At 40.5% G+C, this 26342-nt stretch overlaps 1 protein-coding gene across 3 annotated transcripts in view; it reads right to left on the reverse strand.

The window, feature by feature from the left end:
• Positions 1–26342, reverse strand: part of palm1a (paralemmin 1a) — a 58666-nt gene that overhangs the window by 25042 nt on the left and 7282 nt on the right. For 2 of the 3 annotated variants that reach the window (XM_066696304.1, XM_066696301.1), the window contains exons 2-3: positions 9590–9635; positions 5647–5727 (exon numbers count right to left, since the gene is read on the reverse strand). In XM_066696304.1, the coding sequence (XP_066552401.1) occupies positions 5647–5727; positions 9590–9635 (127 nt within the window). Of the gene's footprint in view, positions 1–5646; positions 5728–9589; positions 9636–9764; positions 9899–26342 lie in introns of those variants that run through there. The other variant, XM_066696303.1, reaches the window with a different exon arrangement.

The raw sequence follows: 26342 nt of genomic DNA on the forward strand, positions 1-26342 counted from the left end.
GCATTCAGTTTCCATGTGTAATTTCCTCTGAGTGGGGCATTGTGCTGCCGTAACCTCATTAGACATGGGGTCAGCAGGGTGTTTTTTGAATAACAGCTCCTGGTTTTGTCAAAGCTCTGTGGGCGTTTCCTCTAGCCTTCCTCTGTGCGTGTCACATTCAGAGGGATGCAGATATCTCAATCACAGTGCCTGATCAACAAGGGCCTGTGCGGGTTCTATGTATCCTAAAATCTGGGAAATGGTTTGCACGTCTTTGCCTTTTCACAATAAAGAGCAAGGAGAGCACTAGCATTGCATATATTCAAGTGCGCTTACAGAATTTGCAGTTGAGTGGTTAGAAATTTCTTGTCATTGTGCACAATCTTGAAAGATTTCTGAGTTGGAATCTGGCAAATCAAATGTCCTAATTTAATCCAGGCCTTGGTAACAGAGCAAACTGGGTCCTGAATGATGATGGATTATTTGTTACCAGCTGTTACTTCAGCTGCGCAAAGGAAAAGTCAGTCCTTGGCTCTGATTACACACAGACCTGCATTTTTATAATATGACTTGAAAACTCATATTTTAGACAAATTTTTCAAGATGCAAATTTAAAGATTTTTTAATTTTTTCACTCTTTTCAGTAGCCAGCAGTTCTTTCTCCTGTAAGCAGTTGGTATGCAGTCGTTTTATGCTACATTTATTTTATTTTGACCTCTGCATATGTATTTTTTATGTCTTATGTTTTTTTAGCAATAGGCGATCATAAACACACTAAACTCTCCAACATAAAACATCACGGTGATTGGAACAGATGTGTGAAGCACTGGTTTGCATGGAAAGAAGGCTGAGTATTATGTAAATTAAATTAGATGTAATTTATATTTAAAGAAAAAAAAAATCTAAAATCCAATTAAACAAGGCTCAACAACCAGAATTAAAAGTGCACTGCTTTTAATTAAACAGGCTTTCTGCGGAGGGGAAGCTGAAGACAGGCCTGAACATTAAGCGTACTGAAAATAACTGATGTATGAAGATTTTATGACTTTGAGGAACTGTCTTGTGTGCATGCCTTGTGCTAGTGTATCTGCGTGTGTTGTAGAGAGATCTGACATCCTCCCATGAAAAAGCTCAAACAGAATGGAATGGTTCAGGCCTGTGCCAAGACAATGTTGTGAAATATATCAAATGCTAATGTCTGTTCAAGCCCTGGGATTGTGTAATTTAGTAATCTGTATGTACTATACTAACAAAAATAATTGGACAAGCTCCCCATGTCATAAATTGCACAAGAGGTTAGCATTATAATGCAATAGTTGTATTGCATTGTTTTGGACAGTACTTTATAGTGAAGGCCCCTGTAAATACCAACATGTTAACACCATATATCATATAATGAGACCATGTGAACAATCATATACCAATGTGTACTCAGGGTACAGTGTAGATGGCACATTGAACCATTTGGAAACCAATAAAAAACTATGGTAAAACCACAGTCAAACCAAGTGTGAAAATACATTTGTAAATGCAGGTAAACTTACATAAGGGTGATGTAGGTCTATACAATACACTGTGATCAGGTGTCAGTTGTATCTTTTAGGTCATCCTCAATATATTTGGCAAATGTTCTTTACTGGATCAGTTTAACCTCAGGGAGAAAGAGAAAGAGAAAGAGACAGAGCCACTTCTTGCTGCGGCTTTGTCCTCTCGCTTCACTTCCTCGGCTTCTCGCTCCTGATGCGTCCCAGCCTACAAACATCTCGCTTCTCCACCCTCCCGCTCCCCCGAGACCTCTGCAAGGAGGGGTTCTGGCAACTGGACAGGGCCGTCAAACATCACGGCACACTCACACCCTTCCACATGTACACAATCGAAGGACGAAAATAGAACAGAATGCATCAAAGCAGTCCAAGACGCTACACACAACCTGCTCGGATCAATTGTTCTGCCGACCAGCACTAATGGAAGGCTTCCAAAAGATCATCTCTCAACAAGCAGCAAATCATAAGAAAGCTGGTTCAAAATTCTTCTGTGCTATGGGCCAGTGTGCGTTTACAAGAAAGGAGAAATTAATATCTATTTTTAATGCTTTTAATACTTCAGAACATTAGTCCCACTCACCTCAACATATAATTTGTCAGTATATCTATTTGCTTTGCAATGTGATTCTTTTGAAACACCAACACAGGTTTGTTGGATTGTCTTTGCCTGCTGCAATATTCAAATCACTCTGCTGCAGATAAATGCTCTGAAAAAGCAAAAGCAACTTGGCATAATACAGGCCTACATGTGATTTATAAACATATATACAGTGCCTCTAGAAAATCTACACCCTAGGTTTCCTCTGCTGGGTCATGCATTTCAACCATGAGCTTTCAAAAGAACTCTGGGACAAAGTTTTTGAACAGCACAGATCAGGGGATGGGTATAAAAATATAAAAGGTTCATTAAACCATATTTTTTGATAACTGTGCTTGTGTCCCTTTAATATTCCTTCATAACTGATCGGGATCTAAGCCTCAATTAGCAATAATGCAAAAACACACAACTTTAAAGTAACAAATGGTAAGACTTAGTGTTTTTAATACTTACAACTCAAAGATACAAGGGTTACAAAGATGTATGGTCAGAGTAATAAGTAATAGTATGGACTCATCAAACTTCAAAGATTGCTGCCATTATAAGAGATTATGGATAAGAGAAATGGATTACAGGTATGACTCTCAAAACCAACCAAAAGTAACTCGATGCTTATGACATTCAAACTATTCACTCTCAAAAGATCATATTTGAGTAGCTTGTCATTTCTTGGAGTCAAGCTGCTTTTTGAAACTAGCAGGCCATTCCAAGCAATAAAAAACGATTTAAAAAACAAAATAGCCACAAAAAAAATTATAAATTGTGTGTAAATCTGCTTTTGCCAAGTTCCAGTTGTGCGTAACAGCTGGATTCAAAATTTTTATTTTCCTTTAACAGATTGAAAAAGCCTGACATAAGACAAATCCCAGCCAGTGACTTCTGGACTTCGGAAGCAAAAAGAAAAAAGATTTGTTCGGTCCAACATCATAACTCCCAGCATCCAGCCCAAGGAGGAGTCTAGCATAAGTGGATTGCCCTTGAAAGCAAAAAATATACGAGCCACCCCTTATGAGTCAACAAACACCCGTTCGCTTGGAATCGGTGTGTGAGGCAGATTAATTCATTTATTCAGTGGCACGCCAACATTTTCTGTCTCAAGCTCAACTGGTATCGGACTTTCCACTAATTAAAGGCAAGGAAAATAACAAATAGGGTGTCTTTTTTAAAATGAGTTCTCTAAAATATGAATGTCTTATTGGTAGAGCCGAGAGTGCCTGCTCTTGCTGGCTCTGGTCACAGACTGTTGTGGGAGAGAGAGGGCTGTTAATATGATAATGCAGAGAGGAAATCAGAGTATCCCGACTGTCTACTGGAAATGGATTTGCGGTAGTAAATGACAGGATAGTGCAAGTCATTGCTACTTTCGGAGCCCCAGCCCAATATCCACAACTGGTTGTTTTGTGAAAAGTGCTTCCTGTTGCAGCCGTTCAATGTGCTTAGTATGCGTTTTGTCTGGCTCCCTGAAAAGTGCTAATAGGGACTTTTCTTTTATCCCTTTCCAGGCCTGTATTCAAAAATCTTCCTCAGCTCAGTTCAGCCTGTCCTTGCTAATAACCATTGTCCCTTACCTAGATTAATATCAGTACACTACCAGCTCCACTCTGCTTGTGGATTTGCAAATTAGGAAGAGTCTAAGGACAATGCTCCACATTCATGTGCAGAAACACACAAATGAGGATTGAAAAATACATTTACCAGGAGAGCTTTCTGTGAAGTTTTATATCCACCCATTTTTTTAAAAAGCAAACATAAAATTGCAGTTAGGTAAGGCCTACTTTGGAGGTGTTTAAGGTTTTTGCTTTCACTGCCTCGAACAACAGACGTAACCGTTAACTGCTTAAATAATTATAAAAAGAAAATAACTTTAGCATGTCTCCCATCCACAAAACAGGCAGTTAGTTTGGCTTTCCAAAATAAAGTGTGCTAAAGAATTTGTCACCTTGGAGCAAACTGACACCACCGCTGGTTGAAGGAAATGGAAAGAAGTCTCGTTCACTACAAAACAGGAAGCTGTCCTCTCTCTGTGAACTTTTTTTTGTATGTGTCAATCTGTCAGTCAGCTTCCTATCTACCCATTTGAACAATAAGGCTTTTCCTTTCACAAGATATCTTGTGTGGGGGCTGCGGTGGTTTGTCCAGTGTAGGTTGCATTTTTCCAACTACAGATCAAGTCCCTGAAGGAGAATGTCGCATTGCTCAATGGAAATAGTCCCTTTAAAAAAAAGAAAAACAAACAACAGTGGCCCAAAAATGGTCTACCCAACTTGGTTCAGCATCTCCTAACTTATCACAGCAGAGTTACAGTTGAGCTTTAGATGTCTGACCATGGCTAGGAAACAAGACACAATTTGGCCCACAATTATTAAGAAAACACAGCAAACCCAGCCACGATAACCTCTGCCAGCCCATGAAAGTAGCTCTAGAGTGACAAGATGACTCCATTTGAGACAGGACAGTATTCTATAGTTGCCTTTTTTAAAACAACAACTTAAAACAAGAAAAATAATGATGAAGAAAATGTTGGAAAGCTTTTTACTATCTATGTCTCACTTGCGTCTGCACTGACAGTATAAACTGTGTTCAAGGGCTAGTCTGATCCTTTCTTTCCTAAACCCTTGTCCTGCCAACTCCACACCCCTTGTCTGTGTGCAGGCAGAAAGGGGTGGGTCCCTGACATCACACAAACTATGAGACCATCAATCCGGTCGTCCATTCAGCTGCCCCCACGCAAGTCCCCTGCTGCCCATTGTGGTCAGGATGCACAGCTGTAAATGTTAATATTGCCCCCTTGCAGAGATGAGACTGCTGGTAAAACATTAATGACCCCCTGTTCTGCCAGGGACCTTTGCTGCAGCACCAAGATTTCAATTACACCCCTTTTACAGGCTCTCCCAGCTACAGCATGTAACAATCACAGTGTTCATAAATGTCTTAGGTTGTAAAATCATGTTACACCTTGCAGTGTACCCCTTTTGCCAATGCAGACCAAGCTCCTGGCAGTAATTGTGACCGATATAGCGTGTTTGTGTCAAGGCCTAAAAGGACAGTTAAGTGAAAGAAGCAAATAAAATGGATGTGACTAAAAGTCCTTCAAACTGCTGTTTATAGATTGGCAGTAAACACCTTGACTACTGAAACGGCGAAGAACCATCTACAGAATCCTATCAAGATGCTTCTCACTTTTAATCACCCCTTTACCAATTAAATCCAATCAAGTTCAACTCGACTCATCTCACTTGATCGCGACCTTCTCTGCCTGAAAAGGTGACCCATTAAACAGAATGGATGGACGGTCATAGATAGAGCGGTTATTCAAAGGTTGCATCTTGACTTTTATTAATCAATTTCTTAGCAGACACCCTTATCCGGGGTGACTTACAATTGTTACAATATATCACATTATGTACTTGACAAGGATTTGAAAATGCATCTGAACCCAACCCTGCTTGACCCACAATGGCGCTGCTAGTCCATGCCCAGACTCTGTGCCATCTCCCATGGCCCCCCCACTTCCCTTCTCCTTACCTTGAGGTGCTGGAGCTGTCTGCGGTCATCCTCAAGCTGCCTCCTTTTGTTCTCAATCTCTGTCTGCCTCTTCCTTTTCTCCTACAGGAGAGCAAGAACAATGCAGTCAGGGGCATCCTCTAGGTTTCAACACAACCACACTCTTCAGGATGGATGGCTCATTTGTGGGTGAAGTATACTGGGATTATCTATAGATGGGAAGTTCATCCTCCATATGAGCCTACAAAGAGGTTTAATATGATCAGTTTGAATCATTTTAGCTTTTAAACTATTTATTCCATTGATATATTAGTATTATTTGATTTATTAGCAGATGCCCTTATCCAGGGCTTCTTACAATTGTTACAATACATCACATTGTTTTATACATACAAGTTTCTATTTATACAGCTGTATTTGTTTTTACTGGAGAAATGTAGGTAAAGTACCATGCTCAAGGGAATCCAAAGCCCTAACCACTACTGCACACTCCTGCCTCTTATTAATAACTAATAAACAAATTCTTATTAATTCTCTAATGCTGATTTTCCCATATTCATAATCTCATATAAATCAACCGAAAGATCAACAGAGAGACCCCCCTCCCCAGCTATTTATAACTATGCGGAGACAACAGAGCTCCACATTCCTGTTTCTTCAAACCTTAGCACCTGCTAAAGTACAATAAAGGCTAGACCACATCAAAACATTGGTGTACCTGCGAATCACAAAGTACAAACCTGCACCCTATCATGATTTAATGTATTGTCAGAAGTCATTTTCTACTACTGATTAATCAGAATGCGGCAGGGTACAAGTTTGTAATTTCCGATTCACAGGTAGGCCAACGTTTTGATCTGGTTTAGCCTGAGGTCTCGTTAAAGTACGAGACAACAGTGGTTGCATACTTCACTGACATAGAACCATAGAATCACAAGGGATGTCTTTAGATAGATAGGTAAGGTAGATAAGGTTTAGGAAAGAAACCAAAGATAACCATACATAGGAACTCAAATTGCAGTAAAATTTCAAACTTTTCAATGGAGACTGGGCAGTTCAGACATATTTCCTTGAATTCTATAGTAAACTCAAAATACTCAAATACTAACAGCATTCTTGGCTTCGATCCTACTGCCAGCGCTTGCCGATAAGCTTTATTAGGCTATTAGTTCCCCTGACACAGCATCTTTAGAGTCTGGGTTCTCAAGACAGTGGAAACATGGCACCTGCTCCATTTAACACTTTTATTGGCTTATTAAACAATTAAGGACTTAGTTGGACCAAAACCCTTTACTGTAAACAGCTTAATGTCGGTAAAGTGCATGCGTTTTCAGCCACTAGGATAATTTTTTACCAAATTATTGCATTAGCTTTGGAATAATGTTGTGCATTCATCAAAAAAATTAATTAAAAAAATCTATGATCAGAGGTATGTTATACCACCACTATAGAAGACCACATCGCCAGCAGATTGCTCAACCCTAAACCTCATTTCTCATTTTGCTCGACTTAGTAGTGTCACATCTTATTTTAATCTTATTTTGTTCAGCCATTGTTGAATGCAACTTCTCCATTAAAGCCTCCTACCCACAGAAACATTGCATGGAAATGGGTGGCTTTGTCCGAGCAGTATCCAGAGGGGAGTAGGTTAAGAAATACAGGGAGATTAAGATTAAGTGGTCAGGCAGGATGTAAGACACGGCTCCTCTTGAGGGCTGACACAGCACCTTCGGCACATTCACGGCTCTCCTCCTCTGCTGAATTAAATTAAACTGGCTAAAACTCTCCGGACATTCTTCATGATTGATCCTACGGATTTAAGTGCTCCGCTAAATTGCCTGTAAGTCAACCACAGAACATGGTTCGGTTTCTTGTGCAGCTCATCAGATAAGGCTAGGCCAGTGACAGAGGGCAACATTGGTATCCAAGGGATGAGCTAGAGAGAAAGACTGAATGGCCTAATTTGTGTTTCCTGGGGTAGGAGATGTCTAACCAATTTTTAGAAAGAAACAACTGGTTTGTAGGTTTGGGGTCTAGGTGTGCTAAACAAGCATCTCCAAACCCGGTCTTGGAAACCAAACCTGTAATCTTATTAATCCATCTATTGTCTTAATTCAAGTTCAATGTATTTCTTACCACCAACAGACATACAGACAACAACCAGACCAGTCTAAGGCCATTGCCCAGTTGGATAAATAACCATACGTAATATACCTTTAGTATTAAATGTACTTGGAACGTTCTGCAACACTATACACTCAGGGAACTCTTTCTTGTCAAACTAAGTGACTTCAAAGTCTTTGGCTCCATTTCAGGTGAACTATTTTGCAGGGTCCTGTCCTAATTGTACTGATGAATCAGGAAACACATTTATTGAATACCTTTCCACAAAAAACAAACAAACTGGGGTTGTCCAAGGAGGGACCAAGTAACAATCCATAGACAGAATGCTGGCTAGTGTGTTCCTGATGGGGTCCACAGAAAGCATCAGAGAGAGAACAGAAGGAATATGAGACAGAGAGTGAGTCACTGATGGATTGAGGGAGAAAAGGGGGGCGGGAGAACCGGGGAAGGGCAGATAGATTGTTTTGCATCGCTGCTGCGCATTATTTATATACTCCCAGCTCTGTCTTCTGCATACTAGCCTTGGCAACACGAGGCCAGGAATTTGTGCCAATACAGCACAAATTGAACACATTGAATTGAACTGAGTTAAAATGGCAAAATGGAGAGAGAGAGAGAGAGACAGAAAGAGATGTAATGGGGGGGCAGAAATAGGGGGACGGATTGACCAAGAGAGATGGTTGGAGAGAGGCTTAATAAACAATAAAGTTCTGTAAAGGTTCCATTTGTTATTCTGTTTTTAACGGGGTGGATCTGTAGTATCTGTAGTATATGTAGTGTTGTGTGGGCATGTGTGTGTGTGTGTGTGTGTGTGTGTGTCTGTTTGTATGCTAGTGGAACCGATCAATGGATGCATTAGAGTGCATTACCTCCCTCTAGCCTTGTCCGGGGATGTGATTAGAATTGGAAGGGGATAGAGATGGGGGGGGGGTTGGCTGAATACACTCAGTACTTCAACTAACACATTCCAACAAAAGCCAAGCCTGGAGATCATATTACGATGTGGGGGGTTGAGGGGGGGCATCTATCTGATCCTAGCACGCTTCCAGATCTCCACTGTGAGAACCCCAGCAGGGCGGGGGGTGGTGGTGGTGGTGGTGGTGGTGGAGGGGGCTGAGGAAATGTAGGTTAAGACTTGGCACATCAGTGCATGTGAGTTGGGGGATGGTAACAACAGGGGGAAAGCCTGGCTTGCTCTCAGCTTCAGCAGAACTCACAGACTCACCGTCCATTCAGACCCAAAGTGTTCACCATGTGCTGCTTTCCATGCATTTACTTACTTTAATTACTCTTAAATAACACATCGATCGCTGTTCTGCTTCATATAACATAAGATCCACCAATAGACAACCTTGCTACCACATATGCAACCAACAAGCTCACAGCTGTTTTGACCCATTTGAACTGGTGGTGCTGGAAAATGCTATTTTAGCTCCATTCGCCTGTCAGCTCAGCGGCAGCCCAAATGAGTGTAATCGCAAGATATCCAGCTTCTTATTGAGCATTGGTTTATAGACAAGAGCCAGCAAGTCCATTTGAAAACCTGGATGGGCTCACAAAAGCTTTTCAAATTTCAATTCCTGGGCTGGAATCAGTTCCAACTCCGAACCAAAACAACAACAAAACATTGATTTATGTTCATGAGTCCTTGCTCATTCTGACAAGGCAAGGCTTCTTGATTATAAGCCAAAAGCAAAGAGCCTCGATGTTATCAGATGTCCCACATCTTGCGATATGTGCCGGACTGTGCATCAGGGCTACGTGAGGAATAGTGGGACGATGAGCGCTGTTCCTGGGGCTAAACAAATAAATAAGAGTCTTGGGAACGCCGATCACTCACCGCTATAGCTTGGAGTCTCTCCTGCTGTGTCAACGCCTCAGACATCCTGCCGAGAAAAGAAAGAAAGCAAACATTTTTAGCAAACCAAGAGAGAAAAGAAATTGAAAGAACAAGACAATGGAGAGCCATCATAAAAAGGTTTCTGAAGCTGGAGCGCTTTATGGACCACACTGACCATGTTTTGAGATGCAATCAGAGACTTCTGGAGACTTTCAAAGGAAAAGCCAAGGTAGAGCAGAGAAAGCCTGTTAGAAGTGCACTTGAATTCGCCTCTGACAGGAAAGGGTTAATTTCCTTCCTCCCTCAGTTCTAACGCTCTCATCCTTGACCCTTCACACACACGCACATGCACACACTTACTCCCATCTACAAGCTTGGCGGCAGACCAGATTTCTCTTTTTGTTCCCCCCCACCCCCGCCTCCCCTCACTCTCCCATCCCCCCCTATTCTAGTTCAATCTGCTCTGCATTCCATCACTCTCCCTAGCTGACAGCACCCCCTGATTTCCATGGTGTTGTCTGCTTTCCTTGCATGTAGTTAAGCAGAATGAAAAATATACATAAGCCTGCCTTCACAGCAAAGCACTTGGACATACACTGAGCCCTTCCCATTCGTTTCAGTACGCATCATTTTACATCGGATGAAACACACTCTTTGACTCTTGACGTCTTAACAGCTTTGAATGGAAACTTGGAATTCAGTATTGATGGCTTCTTAGAGTTCAGTGCTTCCTCTGAGAAACTTGAAGAAATCTTGGTTCTGCTTTGTTTACATCATCTAATACTGTGCTTTCTGACCATCCTTCTCTAACCTGATTCAATGAGAAGAGGTTTGATTTGTGGGTAAGATACGGTCTTTTTAATTTCCCCACTTGAAATCTGGATTAGTTTCCATTAAAGGACCAGGAAAACCAAGTGTAGATTTAGGCTTTTACCTTTAGAAGGCCAAGACCAAATAATATTGCAAATACCAATTTCATTACTTGATGGTGTTTTTATGTTTGAAAAAGGATGTAACACAAACCTGCCATCAAGAATAGGGTTTGGGACGGACCTCTAATGTATTTTCTGAACAAAAATATAAACGCAATATGTAAAGTCTTGGTCCCATGTTTCATGAGCTGAAATGAAAGAACCCAGATATTTTCCAGTCCCAGCAGTTAGAAAGACAACCAATAATATGATATACATTCACATAATTATAATTATAATCCTCCATTCAAAAACTATGATTGTCTGTCATGTTTGTTATCTGATATCATCATACCTTTGAGAGTGTGGTTTCAGAAATGCAGCTATATTCTTATTATGAGATAGCACTGTTGACGTGTGTCACCAACTCCCTTCAAGACACTATAGCTCTGTGTATATTTATATTGCAGAGAAAAATATGGACACACATCTAGAGAATGGTATTTCACCATAGTGTAGTGCATATAAATTAATATTTTCAGTTGTATTCGTAGTGAAAACCAACACTGATCTTAATAATATGTATTGGGAACTGTGAATCCCAAACAAAATCCAAGACAGTGGATCTTTACTTTCCAGGCTACCACCAATGGTTAAGCGAAAGGTATTTTTTTGTATGCCTTCAGATCATTGGCTCTCATTCCAATGTCTTTTTTTCCAGACTAATAATTCAATTATGTAGACTGCACAAGCAGTGGACAGGGCTTTATTCTGCCAGAAACTAGAATACGATCTCTATTTGAAAAAATAAAGCTACACTGATAGGAGCAGGAAAAATAATAATCTTAAACTACTCTCCTGGCAGAACACCATGCAGAAAAACTAGCATTCTGTAGCAGGAAGGCCAGCTGAAGTCAATACAATGAACTTTACAATATTTAATGAAATCGCACACTCAGAGCATTACTGTAGCCCAGATATAAATGATGAAATGCTTTTGTAACTTTTTCATTCTCAGGCTCAGGAAGATATAGTAATTTTAGACACCACAACCTCATCCCCGTTGCTTTAGTAACAGGGAAAGAAAACTATGGATAGTATAATTGAAACTCATAAAAAATTAATGAACTAGCAAGCGCCATTTTGGGACTATTGGCAAATGCGTTGCTGACAGTTCATGGAGAATCAAATTAATTAGTCTCTCTTACGGTCTATCTAACACTGCGGCACATGCTCCAAGACCATGGTGTTATCTCCTGGGTTTTGTCTGGAAAACGTTTCCAGAGGAAGAACCAAACACAAAGTACTAAATAGAAGGTGAGATAGAAAAAAATATATACCTGCAATGTATTTAACAGAAGTGTAGGACCAATTCTTGGCTTTAAGGACAGCTTCAGCCCTATTGATAAATGGCCGGAGGAATATGACGCCACTACTCCCACACAGTTTTAGATGCAGATAGAGCGGTTTCAGTCTCTGGGGCCTGATTTACTGCTCCAATCCATCTTGGACTGAGGTAAGGACCTGGAGAAGGTCATCTTTGAATTGTTACACTCTCATTTGGGTGCCACAGGCCATTATTCTGCTGGGGAGCACCTTCAAATTCCTAAATAAAAAGCAATCTCTGTACAGCCAATAACCTCTGGTATAATCCATTAGTGGAAAAGGGATGCCTGTTTCATTACTTTTGGATCAGTAGCTCAGCGTACGTAGAAGGTAAATAGAGATTATTTTGGTCTAGATTCACTTGGCCTGGCCATGAGGACAAGGTCAATGGACCCTCCCCACTAGTTGTTTGGGGTGGAGAAGGGATACAATGTAATGAATGCTGGTAAGGCGGAAGTCAGGCGTGAGATTCGGGCTGTTTTCCTCCTGAACTTCAGTTTAAATTCAGCCATTAATGTGTTGTACATCCTGGAATCATGTGACACGATAGGAATCCCACTTCCAAAGACTCCCATCAGGATTTAGAAAGGAATGAATGAATAACAAACCAAGAGCTCCTCTGAAAATTCCTAATGTGACGGGGTCCATATGTTGAAGCACATGTCCAGTATTTGAGGTTGTAAAATAGGAAGAAAAAAAATAAAAACCATTCAAGCAAGCATTCAAGTCTGTTCCTAGTGAATGAATATGTGGGCTGGGGTGGAAATCCTTGCAGATAAGCCTCTATTACTCCAGATACAGTCTCAAACACATCTGCTCCAATTTTTAGTTAAAGAATTTCAGCTCTGGTATCGAGAAATAGGACTGAGGTATTGGAGATCTACAACATGTCCCAGACTTTCATCCAAGATACATCATAGAAACATATTTCAGCTGTTTAGCAAATATATTACAGTAAAAACAAGTAATTTGACCATTATTACTTTTGATTATGTTTATACATTAAGCATTTACAACTCACTCTATATGTAACATCTCATTACAACAAAGTGCTGATCTGTTTCATCCAAAGCAATTTAAGGGGGTGGCTCAAAATTACATCATTATTCCTTAATTCTTTACAGCTTCAGATCCTTCTGTGTCTATTAGCAGTGACTCTCAGCTGTTTTTTGTTTTTTTTGCATAGATTGCAGTGTGGCTCATTTAAAGGGTTCAGTGCAAGGTGGGGGGAGATTTAAGCCGTGTTCTACTCATGGCACAAAGCTACTGTGACATGGTGCTAGGAGGGGCACTACACTTGCCAGAATTGAAGGTTGAAGCAGTGTGTGGGACCCACAGGGTGCCCATTATTGGCCGGTGCCTGCATCAAGCAAGGATTGTAGAAGGAGCTAAAGAGAAGAAGTGTGAACATTGAGAGGACCTGGCATTGAGCTTTTGCTTATGTGATTTGGACTTGGACTGTGATGTGGGATTGCTTACATGTATGTCTGTTTATTTGTGTTGGGAGGGACCTCAAGAAGTGAGGTCCCAGGCCAAGGCTCCCTCTGACAGTAATGGTCTGTAAGAAAGATCATATGCTACGTGGAGGTTGGTTTCTCTCGACTGTCAGCATATGTGAAGACTGAATAATGGTGTACTGCGTGCATGCGATTGAATGATGAGTTTCACCTTCCAACACAATGTTGCACCCTGTCACAGAGCTACGAGTGTAATGCAGTGGATCAAGTATCTCTCTCTCTGCATCATAAATTGTATGGGGGGAGCCACAGTATTCCAACTAAGAAAATTACAGCGGCTGAGTTTATGCCCAAGGGTAGGCCTACACCCTATTAAATATATTGTGAACATCAGCCTTTTGTGTTCCGTCTGTTGTCCCAACACTTTTGGCAAGGTGATATATTTGTCTTTTAGAAGAGCAGCCGACCATGTCCTTTAAGAGTCAGACTCCATCTAGTCCTTTTTTACATTAATTCCAGCCCCCAAAAAAACAAGGTCAGATTAATAATGCTAGGATTTACAAAAAATAGGAAATAAAGGGGGGTCAACTAAAGTATAATGTGAAGAGAAGGCCAAGTGAAAGATGGCACAATGCAGCCTTTTATCAGACATTTCTACTGCCATGTTAACTTATTACCAGTGTTGAAAAAGGAATTTATTCTTGGCAAGTGTGGCAGGGAATCAAGTCAGATGGCTCATTCCAGACCTCAGTGGTCCACCCATCAGTTACATTTTAAGACATGTGACCCTTTCCAAATGACAAATTCATTTGAGAAATTCACGTAGTCTCCCCATGTTTAGCAGGTCTCTTGAAAGACAGATACTGAGAGTCCCTGATGCCCAACCAGATTTCACAAACCTGACTCACATTTGCTCTCTTGGAGAAGGAGAAAGGCAGATGTGGTGCCAGATTGAAATCAAATCTTCATCAGCTGGAGGTAGACATTCAGAGATAAATTCCTACCATCCATTCCACCCAGTCTCCTGTTTTCATACGAGTTAATTCAATATTATTGACATCTCCTGATGCGTTTCAGAATAAGAATGTTTCCAACTGAATTCCTTGTGCTTTTCACTTTGTGAGGAATATTATTAACCCTCTAACAGTAGAGTCCCTAACTTTGAGATGGACTCAATTCACCTAAATTTTCAAGGATAAAGGTTACAGTTTCTTAGCATATCTAAGGAATGCCCCTTGCCCATTAAATACCATTCAACCCTGCCAGTTCACTCCACTGCCACCATCCCCCATTTTCAGAAGGCGAGTCACAGGGTCATGATTCTCACAACAAATTTCCACACACTACCAGGCCTTCCTTCGACACTGCCGGTTTTTACAAGATCTCGGGATCACCCACTGCCACAATCCATTGTGTCCCCGCCAGCATTGCCAAATTCAAAATTCAGTTGAATATTTCAGACATTTTGACTTTTTGCAATGGTGTTTTCCGTGAATGAAACCATAAGAGGTTTCAGCCTCCTGTTGCATTTGCACGCCATACAATAATACATTTTTTTAATAGTTTTTCTTTTTATTTATTTTTATTTGAGTGCTTCCATGTTTTGTCTGACCACATGCATTACTTTTTGGGACAGATTTTCTCAAGATTTGTTCACAAGAGAGAAGTCTCTTGACTTCATTATACCTCTCAGGTTCTCCATACAGCTGGCATCCCATTACCTCTCCCAAGTGGAGGTTAAAAACACACCGCCCCTCATATTGTTACACTGAAACAAGAGAAGGGAGGTCTATCGGAATGTATGAATGTTTGGACGTCAATGGCTATCCCCTCTAAGACATGTGTTTTATGTCCCTGAGCAGCCCCCTTATAATAGGGACCACCTGTGAAAATAAAAGGCAACTTCTAAATTAATGAAAGGATAAAAAACAACACTCCCATTTCTTGGGAGGAGAGGAGAATGGGGCACAGGGGAAGGGGCGATCTGATTCAAATAAATAACTGAACTACATCTGATGTTGAAAGCAAAGCTATTCAACTCTTAGTGATTCCAATCCCTATCCCAGTCTTGCAGAGCATCAGGTTGAATTTCCAAATATTCCCGATTACCAGACCATTGCTCAAAATCACAAGAGGTTGAGGGCAAAATCAATCTCTGGAAGGAGTCAAAACATTTTCCACAAGTAGGTCTAAGTACACAAAAAAAGTTGATCTTCTCTTGCTTGGTCTTGCAAGGATTTTTGTGATCATGGTAAATGCTTTGTACTGTATCTGTAATCATTGTTTTTTAGGAGGGTACTTGGGAGTTTGCCTCATCAGTGCTACATGGATGGAGTTGGGTGAGGACAGAGACTATGATAACATTCTCCCTCCGACCAGCTTATGTTGTCAGTCAGTGAAGGGGCCCAAAAACACATGACTTTGAGAGAGGGAGACAGGAATGGGACATTATAAATGAGCTCTCCTATTCCTGATGAGAACCACAACCCTGTTATAGACAATCAGTTAATCTATAGTCAAAAGTAAAAAGTCAAAGTTTATAACTCCAGTCACATAATTGAACAACTAAAATGAGCTTTCACGATGTGTTGTCCAACTTTTCCCTACAATGGACAAACAAACAATAATAATATTGAAATTAAGGATATGATACATACATTTCAAAGTTGCATTTTTCAAATTCTATAACTGTCTGGCAAAAGGTAATGTACAGCCGGATATACCAATGGAAACTGCTATGCAATAGTGAAGTAAATGTAACCTTGTCTTTCAAGGGAAACAAATACGACCTAATTTCCTGTAGCAGTTTGATCAATTTCAGGCTGAACAAGCTTCAGGACTTCACACAAGTTGGATAGTTCGCCAAATTTTGAGGGGCTGTGCATGCACACCTGGCATGCCATTAAAATACCATTCAAATCTTGGCTTCACTAGCACAAAGTTCCTGTAGGGTGGAAAAACTGGAACACATCAAAACCACCACAGCACGCCAGGCTTATTGGCTTCTCAGACTTTTCTGGAAAACGTTACTTGTCATATCTCAAAATAGGTTCACGAAATCCAACCATATTCCTAGAGTTCCCAATCTCCAAAACATCTAACGTCATATGTCACAGGGCTGATGGGGAAAAATTACCACAGCTTAGCTGCTTTTGTCACATGCAAATTTCTGAGAACGGTAACAAAAGGAGGGTTTCAGTTTTTTTTCGTTCTTTTTTTTCTTACGAGGCTGCTACTGAAAGAGTATTTTGTTTTTCGTTTTCACTTTATTCAGTCATTAGTTTTATAGTTTTCATCTTAAAAGCAAAAACCAGGTGATTTTAAACTGCTAATGAAGCGATAGCCTAACAGGTATCAATGCCACATGGCACACTGCTTTTGTGTCAAATTTCAATGCCTAGGAAGTAACTGCATTAAGACTGCAATTAAGATTATTCACAACATTGTAATACACACTGAGAAGCTCGGACCTCAGCAGTGACAGTCCAACAAATATTGTTAAAATATAATTCTACAAAAACATCCCGGGCTAAAATGAAAATATACTTATCAGAAATCGATCTATCTTTAAAATGAGCTAACATTAAGGCAAATTATTTGAATAGGGCATGTTTTAAGCTGGCTTCTTTACTTTACACTGTGAATATACAATTCATGCAAGCATGCTTACGACAAACCCAGATCTTTCGACCTCAGGTCACACAGATTCACCCATTACAAAGCATGAACATAACTGTTGTGAATTAGAAGCATGAAAACCCATGAAATTCTTAATGTCGACGCTTTACTGCAAATCACTTGAAATCCTCCTCTGTCATTTAGGGGCCTTAATTTGATAAGCTGTGAATTTCAAAGCACAGACTTTTATCTCCATATCCCCAAGTCCCCAGTGGGACTTTATTTTAGATTTGCCCACTAGGTAAGTTAGACTAAACCTTTTACATGTTGATAGGCATGAGCCAGTACTGGCAACAACAACACACACCATTTTAACAAACAAACAAAGAGCTTTTAAAACACTTAAGAATCTTGTTCCTGAATGTTTGTCTCAAAGGCTCCATTTCAATTAAAGTTAAGTCATAGCAGACTGGAAAGTTACCAGGAGTCAATTGTGGAAGTCCACCACTGAAATAAAAACAGATGCAGACCCCGACATGCAGACAAGTTTTATGTGTCTGAAGGCCTAAAAAGGATCTAGCCTTGAGGCTTACAGAGCAGTGATGTACGAGGAGTCGCCATTGCCTGGTCAAAGGTCAAGGCTTGTGGGCCAGCACAGCAGTGAACCGTACACCTTTCATCTTGGATGGACCGTCACAAGCATGACTGATACACAATGGGTTTTTGGACTGGCACCAAGCAGGGTGCCAGCTTGTCTGTCTATCTTAAAGGCATGGATTTCTTATGCTCCACAACCTTGTAGTCTCCACTGCACAGCCAAATCTTGCTGCTCATTCATGTGGAGTTCAGATTGACCCTTTTAGGCTGCTTTATCCCAACCCTCCATGCAAATGAATAATTTGTCTGGGTACTTGGACTGCCAGGTCTAATCAGAAAATGCTGCTGTAATGTGGAAAAAAACAAACATAAAAAAACAAACAAACACTGCCTGTTTTACTGAAGCGTGCAGCTATAAATCACATCCCTCCCTTTCAACTCAATTACCCCAACTCAGTAGAGCTAACAGAAGTTTTGTGTGTATGTTGCTTGACACAGCAGCACTTCTGGTCTGAAACAGCACCCCAAGATAGTAGGACTTCCAAAGAGAGATGGCAATTACAAAATCATGTGGAGGTTCTGATAAAAGTCACGACAGGGAGCAAGAAGAATACCGAATATTGTAAAAGCCCCACAATGGGACATGATTCAGTCTATATTTGAATGTGAACATGACTCATGCAAACTCCTTTCAAAGCGCACAGTCCAAACTCCACTAAAGCAATTCTCTCTCTTTCCAACCAATGTAATTTTTTTTCCTGGCACACACGAGTACAGCACATAGTATCGAGTATGAATTGTGTAAACGGTTTACCAGTATACAGGGAAAAATAATAATCATAAAAAATTAAAACTTTTGCTTAGAGGACAAACTGTCACACCCCCGCAGCATTGCTTCACACATCTCACAGACTCAAAAAGGAACAGGGTTCGGATTAAATCCTAACTGTAATAAGCACATAGGACTCATAGTACCTTTCAGACCCTTGCTCAAGAACGTCTAGCAACTTTTAGTAGTTTTTGAATATCTCTTGAGAGTTCCTCTGGAATTTCTCTCCCTCCCTTGTTGGGCTTCTTTCAACTTTATTATTGGAGCTGAAACTAAAAACTGCCTTACAAATCTTAATCTGGAATCCATAAGTGAAAAGTACGCCACACTTCTTTGTGATCTAAATTCTAGGAACAGAGGAGGAGAATGATATGGGAAGGGAGGGGTGGGAAAAGCAATTCACTACGGCCCATTTTAACATGACCAAGGGGCGCCCAGCTGTATTGGAGGGAGGTCAAAGGTGACGGTGTGCAGCAGGAGAGCCGAGCAGACAGAGAAGAGGGACTGCCGCCACGCCAGGAGAAGTGTGGCCTGTCAGTCCAGTCTCCCGCATTTTCTGCTCCAATGAGTGCCAGCTTGAAGCCACGTTACTTCCACGCGGGCACACAGCCGCAGGATGGCTGGCGGCGAGGCAGGGGGGAGTTAATTGATGGGAAGGAGAGCCCGAAAGGGATGGTCAAAAATCAAAAAGGCACGCATGAGTACCTCGCACACTCGAGCAACAGAGGTCACCATCTTGTGGGTTGCCTTCGATCTTTTGTTGAACTATTTTGCAGAATTTCTTACAAAAAAAACAAACAAACAAAGAAGGCTATTCACAGTGCTTTTAAACCATGGCCTATTCAAAGAATGTTGTCCTAAGGTCATGTTTGTGTGTGTGTGTGTGTGTGTTTGTGTGTGTGTGTGTATGTCAAGAAAGCATTCCAAAACGCTTCTCAAGCAGCAAGCAATGCACTGGATACTCCTCAATACCGTTTTACCCATTTTCCCTTCCCAATAGTGTCCCATAGATTTCATTTCATTTTGAGACACTTCCATACTGAGGAGTAGCATGGTGGTACATTTGGGAGAGGCAATCCTTTAGTAATTGTAATTAATAATCAGAACCAGAATAAAAGGCTATTTTAACATACACAAAATGCACCGATATGTCCCTGTGCCACAACAAACCCATAAAATCAAAACCTGATCAGAAAATCTGGAAAGAATATCTGAGAATTTAGAATAACTTCACACTTCAGGCTACTAATTGGAGTACTCAACTTAGCTGTTAATTGTGTTTCAGGGGAGCAGGATGGTGCTAAGGCACATTAAACAACCAAAAACACAACAAAACAAAACAAATAAAACTTAATCATCTAATGTGTTTCATATTCATTGACAGTGTCCAAAACAGTGCTTTTTCGGAACGTAGCTTGAAGATTGGGAACCATAAACATTATTTTCTAATTTCAGTATCTCCAACATTTATGAACATAGGTCTGGTTTTTGTAAAGAAAGAAAGAAAGAAAAGAAAGAAAAAACTCAGTGTTCATATCTCTAGAATGCGATATCCATACATTTCAAACCATAAGTGGTGAAAACAATGGGGACCTGCATTTTGCACAACTTGGCTTTTAAACTGTATTGCGGTCATGCAAAATGCAGGGCCCCTGTAATAATAAATCATGTGTTTATAAGTCCATCTTTGAATTGAGGTCCCAGCTGGTCCAATGATATACTGAAGTCTCTACTCTCTGCCCTTAACGGACACATCTGGTGAGGATGATGGTAATGCTGATGATAGCTGTCCATCATTGCCAATAATGAAAGTCTACAATTCATCTCTATTCATTTGGGATGTGGGTTCTTCTGGAGTAGTTGTGTGTGTGTGTGTGTGTGTGCAAGAATTATTTTCTCCATTACAGGACATTTATCTCAACCTTAGGGCCGTTTTTGCCTTGATTTCCTCCGGGATCTCTTTTCTTCCAGTTTTGTGGGGCTTATCATGAATAATCTTTGGTCACATCTGTCTGTCACAAGAATCTTGCTCCCACAAGCCATCTCTACTATTACCAGATCTCCCATAGAGAAAGTAATGCATTTTCTTCACATCGCAGCCAAGGAATTTCCCTATGGCCTCTGGAAAAGAGAAAATGACCCTATTATACTCAATACAATCACTGCATCTTAAAGGCAACCAATATAGTAGTCATGACAAATGGTCTTGCAAATTACACAAAGGGAATTGCGCCCCCCCCAACCCCCCCAAAAGCAAAACATTTTTTACATTTTAAGGGATGATGTCTTATAACAGCTTAGCAGTGAGTGGATTTTAATTGCACCCTTGTTAATTTTGATCATGGAGGAATCCAGCTGGATTACATCAAGTACCTAAAGTGGTCCTACACAGGCACTTCCAAAGAGCTCTTACACATTCCCAGTGGGGATCACATCCCAGCAGGGAGAAGGTTAATTTTGGTGCCAAAACATTTTAGAAAAAAAAAAAAAAAAAAAAGCTTAAAAATAGAGGGTGCTTAAATATATACTGTTTCTCTCTGTGCATGCTATAGACCCCTCTTGAATTATTTAAGTGCTCACAGGCTTGGCTTATATAATCATGTTTTTCCAGTTATGTCATTTCTTCATTAAATCCTCATTCTATCACTGCCTATTGTGGCGAAATTTGCAAATGAAAGAATGTGATGAAATAGTCTTTCATATTTGCATTTTTCCTGTAATTTGTTACGTGCTTTTTCCCAGTGCCTCACTCTTTCTTTTCATCTTGAATTTATATAAGCGGTACTAACATCAGGTTGCTACACCAGACTCTTGTTCCTCTTTCTTTTTTTAACCGTTCTCAGTTGCTCTGTGGAGGATAAAAACAATTACAGGTGATTGGGTGCAGATGGCATCATCCAATCAGAGAATAGGTGGAGACCATGTGACCACACGGGGCTGAGCATTACCATAAATAACAAAACTGGAAGCTGCATCATAATGCATTTTTATGGAGACCAATTAAAATGGGAATAAAATCCAAAAGGACTGGAAAGCATGTGTGATGCATATCTGAAGCAAACCAATCCAGAGAACATCTTGCCTATGTATTCTACAAATAGTTCTTGTTGAGGCCACTTTTTTATACACACCAGCACCCAATTACTTCATCACATGCTTCCAAGCACTCGAACAGAATGTCCTGGGAAATTAGTTCCGGGAAATAAAATGCAGGGGCTTGTCATTGAACAGCTAGCAACACATGGAAGTTTTCTCTCCAAGTATTCGGGAGAATTGTTCTAGTAAGAGGGGGGGGGGGAATAATCTAAGCAAAAGGAAGTTCTGCAAGTTGTCACAGGAGACAACCGCCTGGGTCATTCACTGTAACTAGGAAACTGACAAGGATAATTCCCAAAAACAGTGCTTCCTGAGAAAAGGCATAACAATGTGTGTGTGTGTGTGTGTGTGTGTGTGTGTGTGTGTGTGTGTGTGTGTGTGTGTGTGTGTGTTTGGGGGTGGGAGGAGCAATACGGTTTATCCCTTGTATGTATCTGTATCTATCACCAAGACAGCTTTTCCACAAAGATGGAAATACTTTGAAGACCTCCTTTGTCCACATCAGGAGAAATATACAGTGGCACCCTACACTTCCAAACAAGAAGTGGCACAGTAAGATAGACGACAAGCAAAATAGCCAGAAAAATAACATTTAAATGCTTTCCAAATTATTTTGATTCCTCCCTAGTTTGCAATAAGCACTTTCCAGAGCTTGGCTCCCCATGAACTTTTCCTATTCTGGCCAAGCATTGTATGTTAAACTCCAGTAATCATCTCAGTGGCATCGTCTTATAGGCTATGTGGTGTATGAAAAAAGATCTGAAACGTACTAAAGCTACATAAGACAGCCTTGATGTTACAAATAATTATCAGATACAACGGATATCACTGTAGCAAGGTGGGACTGGGTCACAATTCATAAAAATTACAGAAACAATGTCAATATCAGTCGAGGCTAGTGCAATGGAAGTCAAATGAACTTTTCCCTTTTTTGGGTGAAGAAAACAAACCAAGGGATGAGAAAGCAAGTACACAAAAATAAGTCAATTCCCATCCAAATGTGTCTTATCCTATCACTGGTATCCCAGAGCCTAATCAGCATTAATCTGGGATTACCTAGCACATGATACCAATAAGAAATCCTGGGTGAGGTTTAAGAAGGTGTGAGAGCCCTACTCTCTACTAAGAGCTTTCTCTCCCTCCGCTTTCACACAACAGTACCGAGTGCTAGTCTCTGCCCCAAGGCCGGTCTTCCTGTATGCAGCCAGCCGCAGTTGGCAGTCTACACAGGACAAAGGCCTCTGCATTCGCTCAATAAGATTAGCCTAATGAGGCGTGTCTTGATAATGGCCAGTTGTATAAATAATCAGAGGCCAATAAAACTTGCGGAAAAATAGCAAGTGATGAGTTCAGGGACGTGAGAATAATCGGTTTAACCTTTTACCTTCCAATGACTTGAAAAAGGGAAACAAATAAATGGAATAAAAAGGCAGTCAGATATCCAACAGTGTCTCCACATTGTACATATCAGAATGAGGGCATCTTTGCAGAGGAGTTTAGAATGAAGTTCGCATTTATGACTGTAATTATTATGTGTTTTTTGTAGTGTGAATACTGTGATCATCTGAATGGTGTCACATGAGATACATACTTTCTTTTTCCTCTCCCAAAGTCTAAATAGAGTCTTAAACTGATGTTTGGAAGGAACCTAGTATAAGTATTTGGGAACAAACACATTTTCCCAGCACATCCCTTCTCCATCCCAAACATTGCCTTTGCAGCAGCTCTTTGGCTCATTCCACTTGGTGGGCAGGGGGGTCTTGCTTGTGGCCAGGTCATCCTTCCCTTAATCAAGCAAGCCTAGGCCAAAATAAACACTACCCTCTACAACTCCTGAATGAGCTATAATGTAGACAAATCGTTTTTGAAATAAAATTGTCTTTTTGAGCCTTTTTGTGTACATGGTGGAAGAACGCACAAACAGTACAGCATCAGCTCATACATATCTGAGTTTATGCATGGGCATGATTTTTATTTGCTGTGGAATGTGCAGCATTTTTACATATGTAACAGGAGCCATCATATGGATTTTATTTATTTATTTAATTTATGTGAAACAGACTGCAATTCGTTTTTCTCTGTCAAGGATTGATCACCGCACTGGTCTCAGCAGCCAGGCAAGTTTCGCTTGGATGTAGCGTTGCTGGCGTTCTTTTACTCCATTAATAAATCATAAATCACCCAAAAATACATCAATAAAATCCACAGTGAATGAAAAAGACCACAAAGAAGAAGAAAAAAAAAATCTCTGCAGCGTTCCTCAAGCCATCGCTTAAATCGGCCTCAAGATCCTGCAGTCAAAGGCTCTTTTCATGTTTCCTCTCATTAGGTTGACTGACTGATTTTTGGAGTAGTGTGCCTCATTAGAACAGCACGGGAGACACCCAACACCATTCATCCAATTCCACGTGTTCCGACCTGGCAGCGTCTGAGAACCGTTATATGAAATTGAACATGAATTGCATGAAGTATATGGGTATTAAATATAAAAAGGGTTAAGAGAGTTAATGTTTTTTTTAAATATCTTTCAGGCTATGCATCCCCTCACCAGGCCTTCCTGTTTCATCTGAATAATTGTTTTGCTCTCTTTACTTCTCAGAAACTCCCTCAACAGAAATATCAAAGAGGAGTGGTGTTTTTCTTTTTCTTTTTTTGATCAAAGAGAAATAAGAAAAGGGGAAAAGGGGTTATAATAGCAATAGTCTAGCTATCGTCCTCTGTAGATCAGGGATCAAATGAGATTTGGGTCACAGTTCAAAAAGGCGGGTGGTCCCACTCCCCTCTACACACACACACACACACACACACACACACACAAATAAAGTTACACACACAACTCACGTTGACAGATAGGTGTCGAATATGAATTGGTTTGAAATCGTTTAAGGATCACTGGTTATGTTCAGCAAGTTACAGCCTATTTCTGTGTTATCAATAGCTCTCTTTCTGTTCATAAAAACAATTCCACACTGACTAGATACTGATGATCATATGACTGAGCAGTTTGTATCTCAAATCAGTACAAAATGACTTTTCATTCTTTTGCCAGACGTATCATCAGCCAATTGCTCCCAAAATCCCAAAATCCCCAAATCGGCAATCCAAGCCACATTGTAAACTTGACTTCAGAACTTTAAATACAAATCTTCAGAATTAATGGGCTAACCACTTCGAGACCTGGATCGGTCTCACACACACACAGGAAATGATTTAGACTTGGATAGTCAAGATCCATTTTGCCATGAAAGGACTGGAAAAATGTGGTCTTTGGGGCGGAGCTTGGAGTATTTGTGACCTGCTAAGACTGACCTTAGCGTATGGAAGACACAAACATCAGTCCTAAATCCAGGTAGGTCTTGAAGTTTTGAAGTTTATTTTGTATCAGAGTATGTCCCATTCTAAATGTATTTTGGATGGATTTGCTTGCTTAACAAATCGCTGTTAATGATAAATTTGATTCATTTTGTTACCTCCATGTCTCGATTGAGTTGTGATTAAAGGGCAAGTACTGATGAGGCAAATATCATCATAAGAAGAACATGAGAAGGAAGACATAAGAAAGTTTACAAACAAGAGGAGGCCATTTGACACATCATGCTCGTTTGTTGTCTGTTAATAAATAAGTGATCCAAGGATCTTATCCAGTCTGATTTTAAATGTTCCCAAATTTTCAGCTTCAACCACATTGCTGGGTAGTTTGTTCCAGATTGTGACAACTCTCTGTGTGAAGAAGTGTCTCCTGTTTTCTGTCTTGAATGCCTTGAAGCCCAATTTCCATTTGTGTCCCCGGGTGCGTGTGTCCCTGCTGATCTGGAAAAGCTCCTCTGGTTTGATGTGGTCGATGCCTTTCATGATTTTGAAGACTTGAATCAAGTCCCCACATAGTCTCCTCTGTTCCAGGGTGAAAAGGTTCAGGTCCCTCAGTCTCTCAGTAGGACATTCCCTTCAGACCTGGAATAAGTCTGGTTGCTCTCCTCTGAACTGCCTCTAGAGCAGTGATATCTTTCTTGAAGTGTGGAGCCCATAACTGTACACAGTATTCCAGATGAGGTCTAACTAGTGCATTGTACAGTCTGAACATTACTGCCCTTGTTTTAAATTCTACACTTTTGACAATATACCCTAACATTCTGTTTGCCTTTTTTATTGCTTCCACACATTATTTGGATGGAGAAAGTGAGGAGTCCATGTAGACTCCTAGGTCTTTTTAATGCGTTACTTCATCTAGTTCTATTCCTCCCATAGTGTAATTATAGTGGACATTTTTGTTACCTGCATGTAAAACCTTGTAATTGTCCACATTGAATTTCATCTGCCAGGTGTTGGCCCACAACTGAATATTATCTAAGTCCCTTGGAATAACCTGTGCTGCCGAGATTGTATCTGCTGAGCCACCTATTTTAGTATCATCTGCAAATTTGACAAGTTTGCTAACTATCCCAGAGTCCAGATCATTAATATAGATTAGAAAAAGCAAAGGCCCTAGTACTGATCCCTGTGGAACTCCACTAACAACCTCAATCATAATCTTATATAACACACTCCATTTTTTTTTTTTTAAAGAGACATTAAATTCCTCCCTCCTGCCACTTCCATAACCATGGCCTTCCAGCAATGACAACTTGAGTGTTCTCAGTCCATCACACCAGCTTATACCCCCAGACGCTTATATTCCTGGCCACGATTTATATGCCCATCTATCTGCTATGAAATCATGTAGGCTGCACAGTGACCTTGCTTTTGAGAGAATGAGGGGGCCCATCCCCCTCTTCCTTCTCCTCGCCTCCAGGTTATAAAACATGACTGAATAGGGACCCATAAACTTGGAACAAGGCTCCAGCTTGGAGGAATTAGCCCCA

Source organism: Amia ocellicauda, chromosome 22 (assembly GCF_036373705.1).
Source record: "Amia ocellicauda isolate fAmiCal2 chromosome 22, fAmiCal2.hap1, whole genome shotgun sequence".
In the NCBI taxonomy this organism is placed as follows: Eukaryota; Metazoa; Chordata; class Actinopteri; order Amiiformes; family Amiidae; genus Amia; species Amia ocellicauda.